At 34.5% G+C, this 25,987-nt stretch overlaps 1 protein-coding gene across 1 annotated transcript in view; it reads right to left on the reverse strand.

The window, feature by feature from the left end:
• The window catches only part of LOC101574580 (low-density lipoprotein receptor-related protein 1B), a gene marked incomplete at its 5' end in the record, with an annotated part of 229,660 nt that overhangs the window by 74,061 nt on the left and 129,612 nt on the right, over positions 1–25,987 (reverse strand). Inside the window, 3 exons of the mRNA XM_004626417.1 lie at positions 8,945–9,070; positions 10,813–10,986; positions 16,241–16,357. Coding sequence (XP_004626474.1) covers positions 8,945–9,070; positions 10,813–10,986; positions 16,241–16,357 — 417 coding nt within the window. The remainder of the gene's footprint in view (positions 1–8,944; positions 9,071–10,812; positions 10,987–16,240; positions 16,358–25,987) is intronic.

The raw sequence follows: 25,987 nt of genomic DNA on the forward strand, positions 1-25,987 counted from the left end.
CACAGGTAAATGAAATTTTGGGAAAAAAAAAGTTTTTTCATAAATATAAAATACAAAGATTTTATTTATTTTTTAGGTATTTATTTATTCCTAAATGTATTTGGTTGTTATAGGATCTAACTATGCAGTTCAAACTGCATAGGTGATCCTCCTATTTTCAGGCTCCCCAGCACTGCGATTACAGGTGTGCACCACTATGCCCACACTCTGGCCTTCCCAGCCTGGTCTGGGGTGGCACAGCATGTGGTGCCAAGGATATCTGAGCAGGCACTTTAGTCCACTGAGCTATCTCACCAGCCCCACCAAAAAATGTTTTTAAATAACCTACAGTTCTCAAACATTTTAGATATTAAATATCTAAGTATGGATCACATGAACTTACACACAAATAAGAAATTCACCAATTCCTATTTTCCATATCTAGAGTAGTGGTTAGATGAAGTGCTAACTAACCACTTATGAGTGAGGAGCCTATGAGGAGCATGGCTCAAATGCAATAGTCACTTAAAGCAATTATTTGATAAATGATCAAGTAACATAGTCTCAGTATTGTTTTCTACATGCCTATAGACACTCTGAGGGTAGAACTCAGATAAAATAACATATTTTATTTATTTTTAATTAATTAGTTAATTAACTTCATAAAGGGTGTCACTATGCAGCTCAGACTCATAGTGATACTGCTGTCTCAGCTTCCATAGTCCTGAGATTACAGGCATACACCACTACACCCAGTTTCGGTGCCTGACTCTGGGTTCCCTAGGTTCTGGGGCCAGCACAGCATGTGGTACTGGGGATAGAATTTGGGTCCTTGAGCTTGCCAGACAGGCATTTAGACTGCTGAGCCTTCTCCCCTGCCCCATAACATCTTTTAATGTCAAAACATGAGCTCTTATAGGAGTACATGAAAGTCACAGTTGTCAGAACATGGATTAAAGAGTGTGTAGGACAGATTTGGGAGAGGTAAGCATCTTTCATGACAATAAGAAAACTTGGATGTTGTACTTCTATCCAAAGGTAAAGTAAAGATATTCAATAGTGAGAGAACCCTGATGATGGATGTATTAGCAGGTGTTAAGCTGAAAATAGGGTAACAATAGGAGTTTGTTAAATTACACAGGGTAAGCACATAATTATCGAAAATATAGTCATGTGAGATGAACTAATGGAAATAATTTGAGGGTTATTGTTGAAGTAAAAAACCAGATCAATGATGTGTAAACACAGTAAGGGAAAATTGGGGAGACGCTTTTTAATTGATTAGTTAATTAACTTCATAAAGTGTGTCACTATGCAGCTCAGACTCATAGTGATCCTGCTGTCTCAGCTTCCATAGTTTCTATCCCAGACAACAAACTGGGAACATCTGTATAACAGGAAATAGAGGAGTTCTTCAGCTATAAACACTTTTAAGTTTTAGGTGCCTGTGCAATGCATGGGGAATTTTCAACAAAGAATGAAATACAGGACAAGGTTGTCAAAAAGTGATCTATACTGCAGATGCATTTATTTAAAATGTACTCATATATCTATATCTCACTCGATGAAACATATCCTGATTGGTGTCTTTGAATGTGAAAAGTGAAGAAAAACATTGAAGGCTGTATGATTATTGTTAGGGTCTGTTACTCAAAACATTTATAATTTTATAATACATTGCATTAAGCACAAAGCATTAAGAATATGATACCACTTGATGAAATAGAATTGAGTTACAGTCTTTGAAACTTTGAGTTATGGTTCTGTAATGAAGAAAGGGGCTGCTTTTGTCAGTTACAAAATCACGCTAAGATCCTAAGCTCTAGCAATTATAATCAACTATTGGAAAGAGCAGGTGAATACTTCTGTAAGAATGGGTAATATTTGAATTTGAAATTTCTTGCATAAAGATTAAAAATACTCAACATGCTCTTTTAACAATAGCAGTTAGAAAAAATAATTATAATGAGTTGAAAATGTGACTTATATCAAACATTATATTAAAAAAACTTGCATCATTGCAGCTAGTGAACAACTAAGAAAAAGATCTCTTAAAAACAACTAGGATGCAGGAGAAATAATTCAATATCTGTAAACCGATGCAAAGATGAACAACTTAAGACTCACAGGCATCAATGAGAAAGAAGGCGTCAATACAAATGATATAAAAAGAATACCAGAAGTGATAGCAGAAAACTTATAAAATATGGGGAAACAATCTGACATTCAGGAAACCAAAGCATATACAACTCCAAATAACATCAACCCAACTAAAAACACACTCACACATATAATAATCAAGATCCCAGAAATCCAGCACAAGAACAATATGCTAAAAGACACTAGGGAAAATACACAGATCATTCTTGGTTTGAAGTTTAGACTGCCTTCAAACAGGATTTCTATCCCTGCTTTTCTCTGAGGTACTTGGGCATATACTATTGTCTTCTATCCTTTGACTTTCAGCCGGTGAATTTCTTTATGAGTTAAGGGTGTTTCTTGTATATAGCATATTGTTGGATTTTGCTTCCTAAACCCCTGTGCTAGTCTATTTCTTTTAATTGGTGGAGAGTCTATTTTCATTATTATAATTGAGATGTATTGAGTTAAGATTGACACGTTATTTACCAGCTGTTGTTTACTCCTTTTCTCTCCTGTCATTAAGCCCTATTTAATGGGTTCGTTTCATTCTTATTCAGAAAGCTGTGGTCATTTTGGTCCCTCTCCAGAATATCTTTAATAGTCTGTGTAGGGTTGGCTTTGTGATCATGAAATTCTTTGGTTGTTCTTTGTCATGGAAGTATTTCACTTCTCCATCAAACTTGAAAGAGAGTTTTGTGGGGGTGTAACAGTCTGAGTTGGAATTTGTTTTTATACACCATGACAAGGTAGGAGTCATCACAGAGATGCAAGGATTTTTCAACATATGGAAATCTATAAATATAAGACACTAAATCAATAGATCCAAATCCCAAACCATATGATCATCTCAATTGGTGCACAAAATACTTTTGACAAAATACAACACTCATTCATGTTCAAAGTCCTACAGAAAATTTGAATAGATGTCCTCTACCTCAATCTGATAAAAGCCACCTATGAAAATCCAACAGCTACCATAATTCTAACTGGAGAAAAACTAAAATCTTTTATTCTCAGATCAAGTACAATACAAGACTGTCCTCTTTCACCCCTCCTATTCATTATAGTTCTGGAATCATTAGCAAGAGCCATTAGAAAAGAGAGAGAAATAAAAGGAATAAGAATAGGTAAAGAAGTTAAACTATCATTGTTTACTGAAGACATGCTACTCTACTTGAAAGACCCAAGAAGTTCCACCAAGAAGTTTCTAGAATTAATAAACAAATTCAGTGGCATAACATGATACAAAGTTAATACCCAAAAGTCAATTGCATTCCTTTAAACAGATAACAAACACCTGAAAGAGAAATTCGAGAAACAATACCTTTTATAATAGCACCATGGAAAATGAAACATTTAGGAATTAATCTAACTAAAGAAGTAAAAGATCTACTCAAAGAAAATTACAGCACTCTGAAAAAAGAGATCTTAGAGGATTTTAGAAAATGGAAAAGTATTCCTTGCTCCTGGATAAGAAGAAACAGCACTGCGAAGATGGCTAGACTCCCAAAATTGATATACAGATTTAATGGAATCCAAATAAAAATACCACCAACATACCTCACAGACCTAGAGGAATTGTTCCTAAAATTTATTTGGAACCAGGAAAAACCTAGAATAGCAAAGGCAATATTGGGCAGCAAGGACAAGGCAGGAGGCATTACAATTCCTGACATGAAATTATACTACAGAGCTACTATGATAAAATCAGCATGGTATAGGCAAAAAAGGAAAAAGACCTGAGGATCAATGGAATAGATTGGAAGATGCAGATTCAACTACAAACACACTCAGCCATCTTATCTTTGATAAAGGGGCCAAACATGTTTACCGAATGAAACATTGCCTCTTTAACAAATTGTGCTAGAAAAATCGGCTCTCTACATGCCGAAAACTAAAATTGGATGCAGGTCTGTCACTATTCACTAAACTAATGTCAAAGTGGATTGAAGATCTAAACATTACAACAGAAACATTAAATCTCCTGGAAGAGAAAGTACATGGAAATCTTGAGGACATATGGGTACACAAACATTTCAGGAACAAAAATCAAACTACACAGGAAATATTTGAAAGAATCAATAACTGGAATCTCCTATTATTGAGAAGTTTCTGCACATGAAAGGAAATTACCAACAGATTGAAAAGACAACCCACAAATTTGGAAAAAATGATAACTAATAAGCAGTCAGACAAAAGTCTGCTGTCTAGAATTTATAAAGAACTAAAAAACATTAAGGCTCCAAAATTTAAAGACACAATCCAAAAATGGGCATCTGAGATGAACACACACTTCTCAGAGGAAGAAATACAAGAGACAAATATATGAAAAAATGTTGCACATCACTAGTCATTCATGAAATGCAAATGAAAACAACACTGAGATACCATCTTAACCCATAAAGAATGGCTATCATAAAGAAATCAACCAACAACAAATGTTGCAGAGACTGTACGGAAAAAGAAGCCCTTCTCCACTGCTGGTGGAAATGTAGATTGGTGCAATCATTATGGAGAGCAGTGTGGAGACCCCTCAAAAAACTAAGACTTGAAATCCATTTAATCCAGCTATCCCCCTTCTGGGAATTTCCCCCAAAAGACTTGAAAATATCATATCATATTGACATATGTGTGCCTATGTTCATAGCTTCACACTCTGCAATAGCTGAATCATGGAAACAACCAAAATGCCTGTCACCTGAGGAATGAAGGAAAAGGATGTGGTGTATTTATACAATGGATTATTACTCAGCTATAAAGAACAATAAACTGGAAGCCTTCATTGGTAAGTGGATGCAACTTGAAGCCATACTCATAAGTGAAATAAACTAAACCCACTTGTGTAAATATTATATTGTCTCTCTAGTGTAAGAAATGAAAACGAGAAATAAAAATTGAAAGGTATGACACAGTTAAAGTGAAAGAAAGAACATAAGGATTAAACAATGAAGAGAGAAAAGAAAAAAGTTATGACATATGGCAGGAGCAAAACCATACATTTATATAAACAAGATGGTTAAGGCAATGGTCCTAAGAATCTCCATCAGGGTTTTGAAAAACAGCAGTTAGGGGGTAGAATTCTCAACCTGAATAACGCTATATGCTGATATCTGTGAATTAAGCAACTACACTGTGGTCAGAAATATGTAATACTAACACCACACTTAAAATAACTGTCATTTTGGTCTTCTAAATGCATACTGCTTATAATGTCATATCAATTATTGCTATACTCACCTTAAAGTAAATGTTTGTTTAAAAACAGTTAATAAAAATACAAGAAAAAAATCATAGGATTGTCCTATTAAAATATTAGATATGGATTGATTTCTAAATTTCTGTGTAAAATGTGTAGTTGTTTTTTCACATTTTATTAAATTTAGAATATCCTTGGCTGTGGGAAAATAACGGTTCCATTTTATGTCTAAGGCATTTGATATTCAAACAGTGATGTTAAACTTCACTGCCTCTATTACAGCGTAATAAGCTCCTTAAGTTTCTCTTCTGGGTATTTAAAAACTAAAGTTTAGAGACCAAAAATTAGAGAGATAGATGGGTTAAAAGGATAGCCAACATTTTGGCCCTAGCCCTTCAAGGTCAGTGAGAACTGAGGACATAAGAGAACCTGTACTGTAACATTCTGTAACTCAGTGTTGCCCCAAATTTTCCTATCAAGGAGATCATGAGGCCAGAAAGGAAAGTGATCAATAATATATAGTGTGTGTAAAAAGAGTAATCTATTGAGAAAAAAAATCTCTCAGGCTTTCACAGACAGCAAATTGGTCAAGCAATTGCCATGACTCATCCAGGTGGTTGAAACCGATAAAATATCTACAAGGTACTATACATGGTTACAGTGTAAAGTCCTGAGGGAATTTGACTGATCTTATCAGGTAGCAATGTTACATTTTTAGTTATACTGGTATTGCTTTAACTTGGTCTTAACCATCCAGCACAAAAGTATAACCAGGAGGTATAAAGAGTAAGGCCATATTAATATGCTGAGCTATAAAAGGCTCAAGTGAACAATTGCCTGTTGTACTGACAACTCACTACTTTTATGTACTATTGGACTATATTGGGTTGTTTTGCTGAATTCAGGTACCTATAATATTTGGACTAGCTTCTAGTATGTAAAGTTCCTTTAAAGACTTCTCCAAATACAGCTTCTCTAACAACAATGGAACAAAACAAAACAAAAAAGGGGGATATGTTGGGAGTCATGAAGCTAGGTCATTGATCCAATGTGTGTAGGTGGGACTAGGCCTCAGTGCCTAAAGCAAACAAGCTACCTCAGTCCTGAGATAAACATACTGTCTGGTGATGGTCATCTATTATTTGCTAGGCAACCTAGTATAATGTGTTACTAACTTTGCAGAAGTATAAATAAAGGACTGTTTTGTCATTTAAAAAAAAAATATATATACATTCATATATATGTTAGGATAGATATACAGCTAATTTCTTTTAGTTCCGTGAGAAGAAAGTTTGTGCTAAAATAGTTTACACAAAGATATTGTGTCTGTATCTTGTCTTCTGAATAACTACTATGAAGATAACAATATGCAATATATTAATTATTATTATTATTATTGTTATTATTATTATTATTATTATTTTGCAGAACCAGGGATTGAATTCAGGCCTTTGCACTTACCAGGGAAGCGTTTATTCTAATGAGCCATATTAATTATTGTAACTATCCTACTAACCTGTTTTGAAACTATGTCATGCTATTTTATCATTTTTCTCATTAGAATGATTAAAAAATTAAAAATTTTGCATTTGTCTACACTAATCAATATTTCCTAAAATACATACATATATGCTTCTAACTACTGTAGTTCAAACTACCTATTACTAAGGTCTATATGAATGAGTACCAATTTGAATATTTATTGACATATGTTGCACTGTATCTGTGAAGGCACTGGGCATAGATGTGGGTGGAATATAGAATAAGTAGCAGGTTCTCAACAAGAAATGAATTCTTGACATTTTTGAAAAGGAAAATCTTCCTGCATAGACTACTTCCATGACCTAATCATAACAAGAACTGACAACACTTGAAAATATGCGTTCAATTCATTCTTTTTTTTTTCCTTTTTTCTGAGACAGTCTCTCTGTGTAGATCAGGTTGGTCTTCAACTCAGGTAGTGCAAGATGACCTTGAATTCACAGCAATCCCTCTGCCTCAGCTTCCTGAGTATGGGGAAATGCAATCATGCACGGCCAAGTCAGCCTTCCTAATCTCTTACCGTATCTCAGAGCATAGACACAGGGTTTGTTGGAGAATTAGTAAAGAAAAGGGAAATAACTGAATGACATGGACAGCATCCTTCAAATAATTGACACTAAGGTGTCCATCCAACATAGCAACCTGATTCACGGGTAGCTCGCTGTTACAAATTTTCCCACTTTCCATCTGCAATAGTACTTCTCACACCCTAAAATTTAATGGAAGTAAGAAGCACATTACTTTGTTTTCATGCTGGTTTTATGTCTTTCCAGATATTTTTTTCTCTGTTTCAAAGTCGTTCTTCTTTAATGTCATTTTACCTAAATCCAATCGAAATTTAAAATTCCATTTGAAAGTTATATCACAAAAGAAATTCAAACTGAGCCTGTAGTTAATCATTTGACTCCTTCCAAGTCTTAACTGCCTCTTCTTCAGTTTCATCCACTATAAATATTATCATTGATTTTTATATCATTCATCAGTTCTTTTGAATCTCTATTGTTTGCCTGCCTAATGACTTAAGAACATATTGTATGATGAAATTATGGTAGTTTTTGGATACAAACTGTCTTGGAAAAGGCACGAGTCCTTAAAGTGCATATATGCTTTAGTGAGAACAAGCAGTATGCTACTCAGAGGGGGAGGCCCTGACTGAGGTCATTGAATCATGTTCAAGGGAGGAGTTTATTCTGGAAGGCAGAGGCAACAGGTGTGAACCCTGTTTTGACAAGAGCGTAAATCTGTACCTCACAGAAATTGTTTGTTGTAGCCCTCAGGTATTCTTGGAACCGTTTTGTTTATGAAATTAAATTGATTAGGTATTGATTATACTTTTAGTTTAATAGCATTTTCTAATTATGATTAGTATATTTAATATGAAAACGTTCTTGTAAGTGTACCTGGATATTTAAAAGATACCACTACCTTTTCTTATCACACTTTTATTTTTTAAAAACTTCTGCTACTTAATACTTAGATCTCAATTACTTTATTGTTTATTATAAGCACTAATTCTTAAACTAAAAAACAGCTTGAAATAATTTTATCTGTTTCATTTATGAAGTAGTCCTTTGTTTTGAAACTAATATTAGATCTTCCACATAGCCCTCATATTTGCTTTCTTTCTTGGTAGAAACTATTTATTGTAAATATGAACTAGACAAAAGAAACTAAAACACAATCTGTAAACTATTTCTGGTTTCTACATTAGTGTTTGACAAACATAAAATATTCAAAGCAAATTTATTCAGCAAACAGAAATGATTACTGTGTTTAAACCCACAGCAAAATATGGCATACTGACTTATATGATTATCTTTTCTAGTACAACTATAAAATATGTTCATTCTGAGTAACATCTAAATTCTCAATCTCTTAAGTGTATGTTAAGCTTAATGCTACTTTGTAAACAAAGAAATAACAGAAGGAAATCGTTCAGAAGACCATTTACACAGGCATTCAGTCACTGATCACAAGCCATATAAATTGATAATGGCGCCAATAATTCTGCTCAAACAGTTATGAAAATGCATCCAAAGGATTAACTCACTACTGACAGAAAAAAAAAAAAAAAAGAACACCTACCTAAAAGGGTCTCATCACTACAGCTTCCGTTAGTCAAGTACTTTCCCTCTGGGCACACGCAAGTGGCCCCAGAAGGGTTAAGCAAGCAGAGAAATTCACAGGCTAGCTCCAAGCAAGGGTTTGGTACTGATGAGGAGGAAACAAAAGAAAACAAAGAAATGTTTAAGTAAAGTTACAACTGGTTTCACGAACATAAAACAGCTTCTAAAAAGATGAATTGGCAATGTTCCAAATAAATCCCATCTATTTTTACACAGTGTTAACATTCTCTTTTACAGATGAAGAAAAATTATTATCCAGCATCCATAATTAATAAGAAAGATTTTCTAATTATGCTTTTTAAAAAAGAGAAGAAATTATTCAAATATATACTTTGTTACATCTTTGACTATTTAGTTTTCCAGAAAAGCAGTGGTCATAAAACTTGAAGAATAGTATAATACTGTGATTAACAGAAACATCAACTCACACCTTTGACAATCTTACTTTTAGTTCAGATATTCAGAATACTATTTAAATAACAAAAAATAACTTCCCTGGTGTATTTTCAAATGTGTAAATTCCATATATGTGTGTCAGATCACAACACAAAATATGACCTTTAAAAATGTTTTTAACTGTGTTGCTTTCCATCTGGTGGAGTATGTGTGCATAAATGGCCCATCTGGAAGGAATGTGTATATATAAATGTCTGCCATACATATTTATTTTCCAATTTGTTCTTAATTAACATAATTTTTAATCCAAAAAGACTAATAGCATTCTCTGGGGATTATTTTACTTGTGCATTATAGGAATGCTACCTACTTAGCTGAATTGGTGACCATGCCAGGTGACTTCTGCAAGAACCATTTCGCAAACTCCTTCTATATTCAGGTCAGGGATTAAGTTATATATGTTCATTTATTATGAATCTGGCTACCCTTGACTATGCCTAAGAATCAGACAGAACTAGGAGATGAGATGTATTAACCTTATTACCATATGTATCAGGTTATTGGTAGATCTACAAGAATCTTCTGAAGATTTTAAGACATATAGTAGAAACATTTTGTTTTAATGTATTTCAAAAATGTATTTGGATATATGTCAATTATTACTGTTCCACATGATTGTTCCAAACATGATAAAAATACCTTTACATTTATGAATAAATCTCAAATCATATCTTGAAAAATGAAATGATATGCAAAAACAGTTAATTAGAATGCCAGCTATGGTTTTGTTTTGTTTTATTAAGTTTGTTACTTTCATCTTCAATGTAGTTTGATGCTTTGTTTTTGTTTCGAGGTACTAGGGATTGAAACCAGCACCTCAGGAATATGAGGCAAACATGGTACCATGAAGTACCTTTCCCAGCTGGTCAATGTGTTTAAAATATATGTTCCAGTGGTTTTGCTGATACAATATGTTTACCTGCTCCTCTCTAGGAGGAAGAGTAATAATAATGAATCAGTAGAATTACAAATTCTGTGAAGAGATCTCATGAAAAATTTTAAGGCAAGAATGTTAATGTTACAGTAGTGACTTTCTTTTAGTAACAAGAATCAAAATTCCTTTGTTCATTTACAACTTCACAAGGTTTTACTAAGAATTTTAGAAAACCAGGATAATAGATGATTTTGTGGTGGAAGGGTAACTATAATTGGAAGAAAACAAAATTTCCCTACTTATTATGTCATAGATGGAAATTTACATTATTGGTATGTTGACTTTGGTCGTATGAAATTTTTGTTGACTGAACAATTAAGCTTACTGACTTACATGAATTAAGACAGAAAAATGCTAAGTTATAAACAATATATACATTTAAGGATTATATAGAGTCATTTACCAATATAGACAACCTTGTAAAATATTATACTTACAGTCTAATTGTTTATAACGATGAGATATTAAAACGCCTTTTGTTTTATCAACATGTAAAGCTAAGTACTCTACTGAACCATGTCCAAATTTTTGTACTCGAAATACGCCATTTTTTGGTCCTGCTCCATATATATAATCTTCAAAGATATCAATCCTATGTGGGTGTAACAAACCTGAAATTTTTAAAGAATGGTTATTAAAGTAGTACATGTGACCAGACCTACAGACACTAAGATTTTTTCTTTTCTTTTCTTTCTTTCTTTCTTTCTTTCTTTCTTTCTTTCTTTCTTTCTTTCTTTCTTTCTTTCTTTCTTTCTTTTCTTTTCTTTTCTTTTCAGAACCAGGGATTGAACTCAGGCCCTTGAGCGTGCCAGGGAAGCGCTTATGCTACAGAGCCATCTCCCCAGCCCCTACACTAAGTTTGCCCAAGATCATATAGAAAATCTTATTGCACCTATTTAAAGTTAGAATTGGAATGCTTTGAAACTTTCAGTCATGAAGTTATTAAAGTTTATTTCTTGAAACAGAGCTATTAGACTGTTAACACGCCCACCAGAACACAGAAATCAGTATCTTCTCCAGTTTGATCGCCTTTACCACGACCTACCAGTTGCTGGGAATTCTCAAGTGCAGATAACCTTCTCTGCTATACAAATGACAACGAAAGGCATACAGGATAAATTCATCTGCAGTGTGAACTCAGGAAGACGCTCCCAATATGTTTTCTAGAGCAAATTAGTAATTAAAATAGATTGGTTGAACATGTGATCAGGAGTTTTTTCTAAAAATAATTTTGTCTGTATGAGTAACAGTTTTGGAAAAAGAAAAAAATAAATAAGGAAACTATCTTTCTTTTATTTTCTTTTTCCTTTTTTTCTGTGTAGGGTCTTATTACACAGCCAGACTCATAGTGATCCTCCTAAAAAAATTAAATTAAATTAAAAAATAAAATAAAATAAAATAAAGGGCCAGGGAGATGGCTCAGTAGAATAAGCGCTTCCCTGGCAAGCGCAAGTCAAACACCGGTTCCGCAAAAATAAATAAATAAATAAATAAATAAATAAATAAATAATAAAATAGTGATCCTCCTAACTTCTGCCTCCCTAGTGCTGGGATTGCAGGCTTGTGCCATCACTCCCGGATTCCTTTGCCAGCCCAGCCCGTCTGGGGGCAGGGCCAGCACAGAATGGGGAGCCAGAAATTATCTTCCTACAATACCATCAAAAAGAGAGAGAGAAAGAAATACTTAGAAATGTACCTAACTAAGGGAAGTGAAACAACTTTAGAAGGAAAACTATGTCTAAGAGGATATTAAAAAACATAGATATACCCATTTCCTGCATTAGTAGAAACAATATGTTTAAAGTGGCCATACTTGTAAAAGTTATATAGATTTAATACAATCCCAATCAAAAATACTCATAACATTTTTTAAAGTCAAATGTTTGTTATTTTCTTTTTTTAAAATTTTATTGATAAACAGATAGCAATGAGACAGTTTCAAATCAAATCGAAAGTACAGTTTCAACAAATAACAACTGCATATATTCTTCTTAGTGGTTAATTGCTGTACAAGATGCGGACTTGAGATCCTATTTACAAACACCATTAGAACAAATCATTCTATTCATTAAGAGAATGCAACTATATATCTATCCTAACCACCTTGAATACACAGATACAAATTGGACATTCATCTGTATTGACAAAGGTTCTACAATCTGAGGTACAGGATCTCAGGATAAATCCTGACGGGATTTCACTGACCTTCTCAGACCAAAAAGCTACAACTCTTGTTGCACAGGTCCTGCTTTACCTTGGTCTTAACCATCCAGTAGAAAAGTATGAAGACGAAATATAGGAAGTAAAGCCTTGCTGTTATGTTGAGCTGTGGGGGACTCAGATCAATAATTTCCGACATTGCCAGTTAAACAGAGGACCCAATGCTATTATGGTCTGCTGGACCCTTTTGGAATGTTTTGCTGAGTTTACACACCTATAATATTCATAACATTTTTTAACAGAAATGCTGAAAACAAAACTACAGTCATAGGAACTAAAGAGAGTTGGAATAACAAAAGCATTTCTGGGCACAAAGGGAAAGGCAGAGTGCTTTGCAGTGCTGGACCTCAAGTTATGCTACAACGCTGCAGTGATTAAAACAACATGGAACTGTCAAAAAGACTATTGACAAATGGGACAGAATGGAAGATGCAGACACAGCTCCAGGAACACCCAGTTATGGGCCCTTCAACAAAATGACCAAACTCCTTTGCTGATGACAACATAACTACTTAGCAAATGGTGCTGGAAAAAACTATCTACCTCTGTACTAAACATTACAAATAGACCTATATGTATTACCATATAGTAAACCAAAATCAAGATGCATCAAAGATCTTTACATTTGAACAGAAATAATCTGCTAAAAATTAAAAATAGGTAAAACTCTTGATGAAATAGGTGTTTATTGTCTGAATAGGGCACTGGCTGTCCAACAAATAATACAAAGAATCAATAAATGGCATCAAATAAAGTTGAAAACCTTCTATACATTAAAGGTAATCATCAACAAAGTGAAGAAAACTTATAGAATATTTAAAAAATATTGTCATCTACTCAATGTACTAGCACCTAGAATATATAAAGAACTAAAGTAAAATGAAATCCCCCACATTTAGAGACCTAATTCAAAAGTGGTCATTTGAAGTGAACAGACACTTCTTAGATAAAGAAGCAAAGGTATCCAATAAGTTCATGAAGACATTCAACTGGCCCATCCAGAAACACAAACTAAAACAACACTAATATGCCATCTCATCCTGGAAAGAATGGCTGTGGTCAAGAAATTAACCAATAACAAATGCTGATAAGACTGTAAGGAGAAACGAACCCTTTTCCATTCTTGGTAAGATCACCTACTTATACAACCACAAGGAAAATCAGTATAGAAATTTCTCAAAAAGTTGAAATTAGAAATTTCATTTGACTCCACTTTTCCCCTTCTAGTTATTTCTCCAAAAGAGTTAAAAACATTATACGACAGTGTTAGATATATACCAGTGTTCATAACAGCACAGTTAATAATAGCTAAATATTAGAAACAGCCCATATGACCATCAACAGATGAATGGATAAGAGTTTACATTTATACACAATGAGTAATATTCTGCTACAAAGAAATGTAACTTAGAGACATGTGTAGGAAAAACTCGGATCCTTGGGCCCATAATAGTAAGTGAAGTAAATCAAATACACAAGTTGGATACAGCAGTTTCTCTCATATGAAAAAGTTAAAACATAAAAATGTATGTAGTAAAATGCACATAATAGGATAAAAGAGACAAAAAAAGCTGTACTCTGTTTCTGCTTCTGGTTTCTAGTTTCATTCCAGTATGGTCTAATTTTTTATGATTGCCATCTCTTTGGCTATGTTATGGTCTTTATTGTTGATATGAGTCTCTATTGAATGGTGTATATTGAATAATTAATAAATTTTCAGAATATGAAAGTAATCTGTGAACATAAAGAGTAGCTCTGTGGTTGCCTAAATCAGAGATTAGGGGTTGGGAGATGATTAGTAAAGTGGTATTTTTTTTTTATTTTCAGAGGGGTAATAATAACAAAAGTGATTTTGACAGTGGTTATGGTTGTATAATATGGTAAAGTCGGGGTGGCCAAAGAGCTCAGTGGATTAAAGCACCTGCTTAGGAAGACACCGGGGCTGGGAGTTCATCCCCAGTGTGCTTTACTGGCCCTGCCCCCGGGGGTGTGCTGAGACAGCAATTGAGACTGGGCGTGGTGGTGTGCACCTGTAATCCCAGATCTTGGGATGCTAAACACAAGAGAATCACTATGAGTCTGATCTAGTAGTGAGATCCTGAACACCATGTAGACCCTTCCCTAAAATATAATAAAAATGTTAAAGTCTACTGAATCATACACTTTGCATTTGTAAATTTTACAATATTTTAATTTGATTCAATAAAACTTATTTATTACAACAAATGAGATGTGGCAAAAAAGAAGAAGCCAATTGGCAAACAGAAATCCTTACATGGCAGTATGGGCTGAAAATAATTGTAACCATAAATTTTCACATTTGATAATTATTACTTTAAAAATTTTAATCAAGGAATGCGCAATGTAACTTGGGCATTAAAATGTCTAAAATATAATATGATAATATTTATATTTTCTAGTGATATAGAAATGTTAAAGCACATTACTCACATCTGTGTTTTGCTTCATTGTTTCTTAAATAGTAATAACATGTATGTCTAAACTGAGAGAAGTAAAGTTCACTTTAAATAAATATAGAGGTTCATAAAACAAAGGCTAATGGACATGAGAATCAAATAAGCACTAATAACTATTGCAATGGAGGCCCTCCATACCCTACTGTCACAAATAGATAAACTTGGCAAAAGATTCACAATGAAATACTGGAAATGAGCCAAAGTTTGAACAGATGGACAATACAAGTTCTTCTCAGGAATGTAGAATTTTTTTCCCCAGCTTAGGTCATAGGTTAAAAAAATGTACACAAAAGCACAATGAAATGGGGCCGGGGAGATGGCTCAGTAGAATAAGCACTTGGCTGGCAAGTGCAAGGGCCTGAGTTCAATCCCCGGTTCCGTCAAAAAAAAAAAAAAAAAGGACAATGAAAACCTGATTTAACTCCATTTATTCAAGTTCTGTGTTGTTCTTTAAAAATAGGAAGCACTGCTGCATTCATTATGCATAATATTACAACATAAAACTTTGTATATTACAAATAATTTAGGACTACGAGAACGAGAGGAGGAAAAATACAAAGGTAAGAATTACAATTGAACAGAAGAAGCTGACAGTTTGGAAGGGCTTCCTGAGGCACAAAAGGGAATTAGAAAATGAGAATAAAAAATAGGAATCAGACAAAGGGGTAGAAATAAAACAATTTGGCAGCCAAGGACCCCAGTGAGATTTGTGGTCACCAGTGGTAGAGATCAATTGTCACCTTTTCACACCAGCTTTCATTCCAATGAGGATATCATTCAATACCAATGACTTATTTGGTATTTTACTGAGTATAGTCCTGCTTTTTCTGCTTACAACCCTGTTGTTGGAAATTAAAATTAATAGTCTCCGGTTCTGTTCTCGAACACTTGATCGTCCTGTGCAGAGTGGCATAACTAGAGCTTAACAGAGTGATTTTCTTTTCACAGTCTGAGCAAATATGGCTCAGGATGGTCTAAGTCAAGAAGCCTTGATACACTGGCCTTCTTATTATTCTTGGAGGAGTGAAAACTTTAGTTATTATAAGAACTGCAAGTTGAAAGGAGAATTAAAGGAAAAATAGAATTCACAGCTTTCACACTTACATTGATATGTTACGATTTAATAGGCTCAACATCAACTGAAAGCCAAGCCAAACACTGCACCAACCTTGTTTGCTGCTGACAGAGACTACTGAATCGGAGCCGTCATACAGAACGCTTCCAATAACGGACAGCTCAACGTCAGCCCAGTATATTCGCTCAGTATGGTGATCCACGGCCAGGCCTGCAAAACAACACACACACACACAAACACACATATGAACAACAGGAAGAAATTTGAGCTGCATTAAATCTATGGTTTTGTTTTTTAATGTATAATTATGCTTCATATTTGTTTCAAGAATTAGAAAATTACATTTGCTCATTCTATATCATGGTCCTATCAAAATTAGAAAATGAAAACAACATAAGCCTTACCTCAAATACATTTGTTGTAATTACATAATATTTAGTTTTAAAAAGCTGTAAGTCTTATGTCACCTAAGAAACAGTAACCTATTTTCTCCTTCTTTTGTTTATTGGTTTCTTAATTATGGCCTCTGATAGTATTTAACTATTTCAAGTTTTATTTTAACAATATAAACAGAAGGAATAATTTAGACAATTATACATTTTTAAAAAATTGATTTGGTGTGTTTGGTTATGTGTAGAGTACCTTCATGAAGATATCTTTCTCTGAATATAAAAGACTTACAACTTAATCATAAGGTGAAGCTACCCAGAATTAGTCTGGTGTTGCTTAGCACCTTTGTACAGGCCATAGTTTAGAGACTGATTTGTACAGTAGGAAAGAACATATAACAAAGTCCATAATTAAGGTTTCTCTGGTGCTTCAGTTTTTCAATCTCATAACTGATTTGCTCAAAGACTAAGTGTATTCATGTTTAATAGGTGTCTGTCAGTGGAATAACAGTACACTAAAACAATACACAGCAACTTTTATTTTTATTTATTTATTTTTGTGGTACTAGGGATTGAACTCAGGACCTTGCGCTTGCCAGGCAAGTACTTATTCCACTGAGTTATCTCACCAGCCCTGCAAAATGGTGTTATACTTTCTTTTATTTTTAAAATATGATTAGAGTCCAGGCAGTATCTTTTTACAAAAATATCATCAACACACTAAGACTGCAACATTATGACTATCTCAGAAAGTGTAATTAATATAATTCTATAATCAATCTTGAGTGATATATATATATATATATATATATATTTATATATATATATATTTAATGCTATGATATGGCTAATTATTAGAAATGACATATTACATACTTTCAAAGGAAAATGCAATTAAAGTACATTTAGCAGATGAATGTGACATAGCTGCCCAATTAGAAAATTCAGTAATAATGGGAGGTGTATCTCCATGTCAAAGGAAATGGAATGAATGTTGTGTTTGTTCTAAACTTACATTCCTATGCAGATGGAATAAGACTGAACAAAGTCAATGAGAAAAACTAATTGATGAATAATTCTGTAGTTTAATATGTAGATCCAGAGCAAATGCAATCATGCTAAATATAAATATTGTCTTTCAAGTAAAATATAAAGATATAGCACGTCCAATAAGCCTATGGGAAATAATTAAGCACTTAAAGCAAGTGGTTCATGCTTTACTAAGCTCGGCTCGGTGATGGATTGGCTATTTGGAGCCATGTTTGGAGCTACTTTGCTTCTTTGTGTATAATTATGAGTAACAAGAACCATAAAATGATCCAGTTTCCTGCTGCTGTCAATGTAGTTCAGAGAAGTTATCTAATAAGGATTAAAAACACTTTTATCTTTCTTCTCAAATGCAATAAAGTACATTAAAAACCTCTGACCAACAAAATTTATTTTATACACAAATATTAAACTTGCTAATCACAGAAGAGAAGAAAATGAGTATCTGAACCAACTTAATGAAAAATATTATTTTTTCAGATTTAGCAGCATCAGACATATGATGCACCTACAGTGCAATATATTGCATTGGCAGGTTTTCTTGCCCACGATATACTTATCTTTCTCAGTTCTTGTACCGTTCTATATTATTGGGCAGAATTATATCTAGATAAAAATTATAAAATAAAGTTTTTAGATAGTTGAGATTTATATTACAAAAATCCAAAATCAATGACTTAGAGTTTTTCTTAAGATCTTTAATAAAAGAGATAGTCTGTTATATTAAAAAGTTAATAAAGAATCAACTGTTTCCTGTGGTAGTGATAAAAGTCAAGTTTATATGAAAGAATAAGTTCTTGCCTATCTCTAAAATATCGTAACTTCTTTCTCATTTAATAAAAAAGTCAATAATAATTTTTAAAAAATAAATTATTAGGAATATTTTATATGTGAACTGGTAATGGTAATATATGGACAAAAGTTAACAAAAGAACTAAAATGTGGAATAAAATGATACACTCATTCTAATCAGCATAACAGAATCACAGTTTGAAAAGTACATAAAATAAATACCCAAACTCATTATACTGTACTTGGTAATGCATTGATCCTGCAGACATTGTCTTAGTACTATGACCAAGACTACTGCTACGTTTAAGGGTATCTCATTGTTTAAGCACATTTCCAAAGTGTCTCCAATGGTTTTCCTATCTCCATTTTAGTCTCATTTCTGTTAAAAGGATTCATGTTGACTCTACCATTTTTTATTTTTCTTTTTCCGTTTCCTTTTTTTTTCTTTTTGTATTTAGGACAGAGTGTACAGGGTCTCACTGTGTAGATCAGACTCATAGTGATTATCCTGCGTTTAGCCTCCCAAGAGCTGGAATTACTGGCACATGCCACCATGCCCAGTCTCAATCGCAGCCTCAGCGTGCCCCGGGGGCAGGGCTGCCATGGCAGGCCCTGGGATTGAACTCCCGGCCCCTTCCTCTGCCTAAGTGGGTTCTTTAATGTGCTGAGCTATTTGGCAGGCTCCCTGAGTCCACCATTTTAAATGAAATAAATCTGACACAAACGGATAAAGATATGAGAAATATAAAATACAAATAAAGAGAAAAATAATAGTCAGATTACAGAAAATGGGGAGACACCTTTTGCAAAGGGGAATGGAAACCAAAGATGGAGGAGAGGGGTAGAGAGAAGGAGGGGCAGAGAGACACAGAGGCAAGTCATGTACATGCAGAGTTCCCGGGAGGAAAAACGTTATGGACTAAAACCTTGCAGTAATACAAAATAACAATGTTATAAAATAAAATAGGAAATCAATAATATTCTCAGGAGAAGTAATCATATTTCCAAGGTAATATTAAAGGAAAAATCTAGACACAACAACAAATTTGAAAAGCTGTGCTTTCTGAAATAGAGAAAAGGGTTGCATATATTTTGTTGAAAGCACATGGCAAGATTTGTAAAATAACAAATCAGCAAGGGTGCACAATGATGTTACTGACTTTAAAGTCATACAGAGGGGCTCAAAAATTGAATGATTTTCAAACCTTGTGAAGAGTGGTTTTGAGATAGTTCTACTTAGATTCTATACTACATTAAAATTATTTTTGTATGTATGGAAATTTAGAGATTTATTTTTATATGTACATACATACAACTCACAAAAATAAAGGCATCAAAAATAGCAAATTATTCCTGAATTTTGTATTCAATTCCTTTCATAACATTTTTCCAACAACAAATAATGTTCTTAAGCAATTATGACTGATTTGGGGCTGTTGTATAGTTCCTGGTACCTGGTATCAAATTCAGGACCTTGAACTTGCCAGCCAGGGGCTGCACCACTGAGCTATATTCCCAGCCTGGTGTACAGTTCCTTCCTATTTTTCCTGAAATTGCTGCAATTTTGGAGAGATACAAGGCAACATAAATGATCCAACCAGAGTTTTTAGAGGCTTAAAAACCATCCAAGAGTTTTGGTACTTAGGTCAATCTCGTGTAATATTACACTTTTGTACTTAAAGCTTAACCAGAAAGTGTCCTTTCATGATGATACAGTCATTAATTCACCATGTACTCATGCAGCCCTTTCCTTGTTCCACATACTCCCTGGGACAAGGCACAGAGCAATGAATGAAACAGCTCCTGTTTTCGTGCTGCATGGTGCTCAACTACAACGCACTGGAATGAAAAATTGATGTTGTACTTCTTGTGTTTGTTAAGGAGTCCTACTTGAATACACCAAATATGCTAGCATACCACTTGTCTCAGGAGGCCTTAAAACTATCCCACTGGTTAAATTTTTAAAAGTTGTAAGTATCCAAATATTCATTCACTCAACATAGAAGAGTTTTTAAGAACATACTAATTACTGACAATATAATATGCAACACAGGCTGTAGCAGGAGTATTAATAATGGGCTTTGGTTTAAAACAGTTGTGTCCTGGGCACATAGAATATAAAGACATAATGATTACTGCATGGTGATGGTGGATGATGAAGCACTGAGCATGGAGAGAAAGGGTGTGGCAACACCGGGGAAATAAGGTGACCTACGCTTTTGCTAAGCTGGCAGGTCTGGTGCCAGGAGTGGACTATTTGACTAGTTAGTATAATTCTAACTGTACAGCACATATGCACTGCAGAAGACACAGAGATAAGTTCCTGTCCATTCGTGTTGGTTACCTATGGGGGTACTCTTGGCACACTCTCTGGGGAATAATCAAAAGTACTGTGCAAATATTTGTCCATGGATACGTAAAGGAAAGATACCATTTCCTATAAAATTACAATGCAAAATACCACATTTCATGTTTGGAGATTAAAAAAACAAAAACTGAAGTTACTGATTTTAAAATGATACCTTAAGTTTGAGAGCACTATTTATATGCACCAGAAAAATACAGAAGATAGATGTTAGACTAAGATATGAACATAGGAAAGGTTTAAGCATTCTTCTATGAAAAAAAGTGTATTTGTATAAGTTCACTTTCACCCATAAATTAAGCACATTCATGTAAATGCAGAATGTTTTATTAATGGCCAATTCTTAAATTTTCACTTTAGAGTAATATTCTATGTCTGAAAGTAAAATTATGCATTATTTTCTAAAAGATTCCTGAGATGTATTTTGACTCATATATGTAACAGTAAAATTTGACTACAAATGTACCTAGGAATTATTAAATCCTATGGAGATAGTATCAAGAGAGATACTTGTTCAATGTATCACTTTCTAAGCCTGTGATGGCTCTTGGTCTATAATCCCAACCCAAAGATATATCGAGGTAGTAGATAAGATTGTTAGAATTATAGCAAGATTCTGCTCAAAATATTTAAAATGGAGTCAAGCTAACTCTGTGAGATCTAGGTCCAAAAAAAATATTTCCTGCTGTGCTATAAAATTTCCAAAATTTATTCTGCCTAACAATCCATGGCCTTGTAACACAATGACCAACCTCTCACCTTCATTCTCATTTTTCTCCATGTCTAACAATTACTATTTTACTTTCTTTATTATTTTCTTTGAATTTCTGATACTTGAAAAGGAAGCCACTTCCTTACTAGATAAATGTGACACAACTGAGCCACACCTCTCACCCCTTTTCAATGATTTTGAAGCAGGGTCTCACTTAAAATGGAAAGCTGGCTCCAAACTTTCCGTCCTCCTGGTTTGGCTTTTCAAGGAGCTACAGTTACAAGCATGCACCTTGTTACAAGCATACACCTTGTAACTGTAATAGTGGAGTCCTCCCCTCTCCACTTCTCTGCAAAGTTTTAAATTTCTTTATTACTGAGATCACTTTAGGCACTGTACTTCATAAATATATACATATATTGTGTCAAAAATTATTTGAAATTTTATATCTACTACTATTATTATTATTATTTTAAAGTTTATTTATTTGGTACAGTGTCTCACTGTGCTGCTTTGACTTGTTGTGATCCTCCTGTTTCAGCTTCCCGAGCGATTGGATTATAGGTGTGCATCACCACAACCAGTCTCAATGGCTGGCTGGCTTAGCGGGCCTGGAGCAGGCTGACTCTGCATGTGGTACTGGGGATCCAGCCTGGGTCCTGGGACTTGCCTCGTTGGGCTCTTTAGACTACTGAGCTATCACCATGGCCCTTCATATCAATTATTTTTTTTAATATTTATTTATTTATTTATTTATTTATTGTGTGTGTGTGACCAGCTCAGCCCACCAGGGGGCAGGGCTGGCTGGCATGTGGTGCTGGGGGATTGAACCGCGGTCCCTCTGCTTTGCTTGGCTTAGCTTGTTCTAAGTAGGTGCTTTAGACCACTGAGCCATCTCACCAGCCCCCATATCAATTATTAAACAACAGGCCATGAAGTAAAGTAAAAGACTTTTACATCCGAGTTTCAAAACAGAATTATAATTAATAAAGAATGAGTAATCCTATCAAATTAACAAAATATATATAAAAAAATGACGTGGCTAACAATACAAGTGTTTGGAAATTATACTGAATAATACATGACATATTCAATGATTTGTCATGGCACATTACACATTTATTTTTATAATTATCTTTATCCCTAGCATACTTAACAAAATTCATTTTGGTTTTAATATCTGATGTAAATGAGCCATTTAAATCAGGTGTTTTGAGGTAAATATTATCATATTCACTTTAGAGATAAGAAAATTGATGTTCAGTGTGCACTCAGGTTTAGCAATTTAAATTGGAACCTAGGGCCAGCCAAATAGCTCAGCAGATTAAAGAGCCTGCTTAGCCAGACTCCGGGGCTGTGGGCTCAATCCCTGGGCCTGCAGTGCCAGTCCCAGCAGAGGGATGCAATGAGAGGGCAACTGAGACTGGGTGTGGTGGTACACTCCTATAATCCCAGCACTTGGGGGCTATAAACAGGAGGATCACTATGAGTCCAATCTATGCAGTGTGACACTGTATACCCTTTACACCCTGTCCTAAATAAAAAAACAAAATAGTCTTAAATTGGAAACTATATGGTGGAAGGCTGATCCTCTTCATCCTAGTCTTTGTGCCTTTTAGGTGAGGTCATGGGCTCTGCATGGTGGGGTGGAGCATCTACCTTTCGAAATTCCTTTTGGCTATGGTGACAGTAAGTTTCTTATGTACTATTGTTTAGATACATTTGGAGTCTTCAACTTTTTCTCTTGACTTTTCTTAAAATAATCATGTCACAAGATTCTACCTTTTTAATCTTACTTTCCGATCCCTTGTCCGTGTTATTCTCATAATTAAATACAGTGCCTGCACTTGCTGCTAATTCTGATGAATAGCAGCAAGTGGCAATTAGTGAACATTTAATATTTTTAACAGTGGAAGAAGCAAAGGAAAATAGTAAATGTTTGACTGCTTTTAGGTTATTGATTTTTTTTATTTTTTATTTTGAAACTGGGAATTGAACTCAGGACTTTGCATTTGCCAGGCAGGTTTTATGCTGCTGAGCTGTCCCTCTGGCCCCAAAATTATTGACTTCTTATCTGTTTAGGATACATTTTTCCTACCTCTTCTATATCATAGGCAGTCTTAATTTCCACTGTAGCAATCCTGCTTTGAATATATATATATATATATATATATATATATATATATATATATATATCTTCCCTTTTCTATCTCTCTTATACTGTGCTATTAATCTCTGGCTAATTAAAAACTATTAATAGCAATTACCTAGTTTGAGTTTCTATGACTACTCATTAATGGGCTTAGTGCTGCCAAAGGAATATTTCTGAAGATACATCTTATTCAAATCACCAGTTAAGTTAAAACTGTACTAAAGGTCATTACTAGCTACAAATGAAGTCGAATTATATCACCATTGAAGAGTCTCTACTTTAAACTCATATATGTTGACATCAGCAAGTGAAACTCCTGGCTCAGGGCACTGTCTTAGTTTATAGACAAAATACTATTGTTTGTGATTTATTATTGTTTTTGGTGCTTTTTAATGAATAACACAACAGTTGTAGATAAGTAGGAGTTTCATTTTGAGGTCTCTCAGCTAGTAAGTGATTCCCTGGGATTCAAATTCAGGTGTTTGTAACTCTAAAAATATCTTTGTAGAAATGTCCATACATTGGATTATGACCCTACACTTCAAATGTTGACCTGTCCTTCTAGTATGTGTTTGGCTTACCGACTTTTTCCCCCAAATCTTTTTATTTATTCACCGTAACCTTATGTTTCAACTCTGTTGATATTACAAAACCTGAACTAATTATCCCTTTCAGGAAAAATTCCACTTAGATTTGATAGTTTTATTTCCATTTGCATATGTAGATTTCCTGAGAAGGGAGGGGACCATCCTCATCCTGAAGTGACCTGAGTGCTGGTCATCCACGAGAGGAAGACGTTCAATATGGAAGTCTTCCGTGAGGTCTATTGTAAGAGATGCTGTGGGCTCTGGCGCCTTCCTGGGCTCCCTTCATAGGCGGCAGCACTCCACCAGTAGCTGCCTGAGCACCTGAAGCCTCACATTTAACCTCCTTCTCCAGACAACTGAACTCCATTTATTGGAGCAGACTTGCCTGGGAAGTTACAACCCAGAGGCCGATGGGTCACTGATGGCAATCATAGAAACAGACACTTGTCTGCCATGGAACTGTTGCTGTTCAGCATGTCCCTCAAGTGTCTCGATTTTACATGGGACCCATTTTTTGTTGGCTCTTTTCCTTTTTTACTCCATGTTTTTACAGATTTTCCCTGAATAGCATTCCCCTCATAAATAAACTGCAAGAATTCTCACCTCAGGCTTCCTCTAGAATACCCTACTACAGCAAATTCTACAAGCTGCTGCCACAGCCATCATTTAAAAAGAAAATGTGGTGTATACTACCATTATGCAAAATGTTAAATCCGAGGTGTTTTTCTTTAAACTAATCTTATAACTTCTCTGCAAGGCTAAAATTAGTTAGAAACTAAAAGTCAAAATAATAACTGCAAAGTGCCTACAAAATAAAAATTACATTTGATCTGATTATGCTGCTTACCTCCTTGCTACCCTCCTGGGGTTTCCTACAAGGTAGACTGGAAACAAACAGGTATCAGTGTCCTAGTCCCAGTGCTACACTCATAACCAGCACATTCCGGGTCTGCTTATATGCTCAGAGCAAAAGTAAAATTCTTGCTGTTTTTGACACGATAAGCGCATTCTAAGTGAGAATTTCTTATTCTGCCTGTATACAAAGTTCTTGCCTCATATATGTACATAGCTGGATCCTTCTATCTATTTAAGCCACGCCATAAGTATCAGCTTTCTAAAGATTAATTCTTTGAGAATCATGACTGTACTATATCCTAAATAATTGTTGGTCTCTAATAATGAATGTATTTTTACATAGCACGAGTAACCAAGCAAAATAATTTAGATGCATAATTTATCTTCTAGAAGACAGATTTAAGGAATGTTGATACTTGCTTGACAAAAACTTGTTTCTTTAGTTCTGTATCTGGAACTATTTTTGGCAGATGGTAGATGTTTCATTACTATGTGTTCTACCCACAAATAAAGATATGCTTATGCCAATGAAATAATTCCCAAAAGTTTTTCGTCCCCATAGAGAGCAAAAAAATAAATTTAGTTCAATAGCAAAATGCAAGATATATTAAAATTTAATGAGAATATGTGTAAAATAAATTTAAACTGTAAAATATATTATAAAGCACAATATTAAATAACATAGACTGTGTTTGCAGGCAATGCTTCCACTCTTCTTAAGGGTACAGAATGTGGACTGTATGGCACAGTTTTTCCGAGGCTCCTGCTCTGAAGAGGTTTTTTACAGACAGTGCTAATTGCTAGAGCTGGCAAGGTGGGCAAGATTCATCTGGGCAGAGAAACATGAGGAGGGCATTCTCAGGGAGGAGCTATAGGAAAAGCGACATTGGAGAATAAACACAAACAAGAAGAACTGAGTTTAGAAGAAGCCTTGAGTTTCA

Source organism: Octodon degus, unplaced genomic scaffold (assembly GCF_000260255.1).
Source record: "Octodon degus isolate 3935 unplaced genomic scaffold, OctDeg1.0 scaffold00014, whole genome shotgun sequence".
Lineage (NCBI taxonomy): Eukaryota > Metazoa > Chordata > Mammalia > Rodentia > Octodontidae > Octodon > Octodon degus.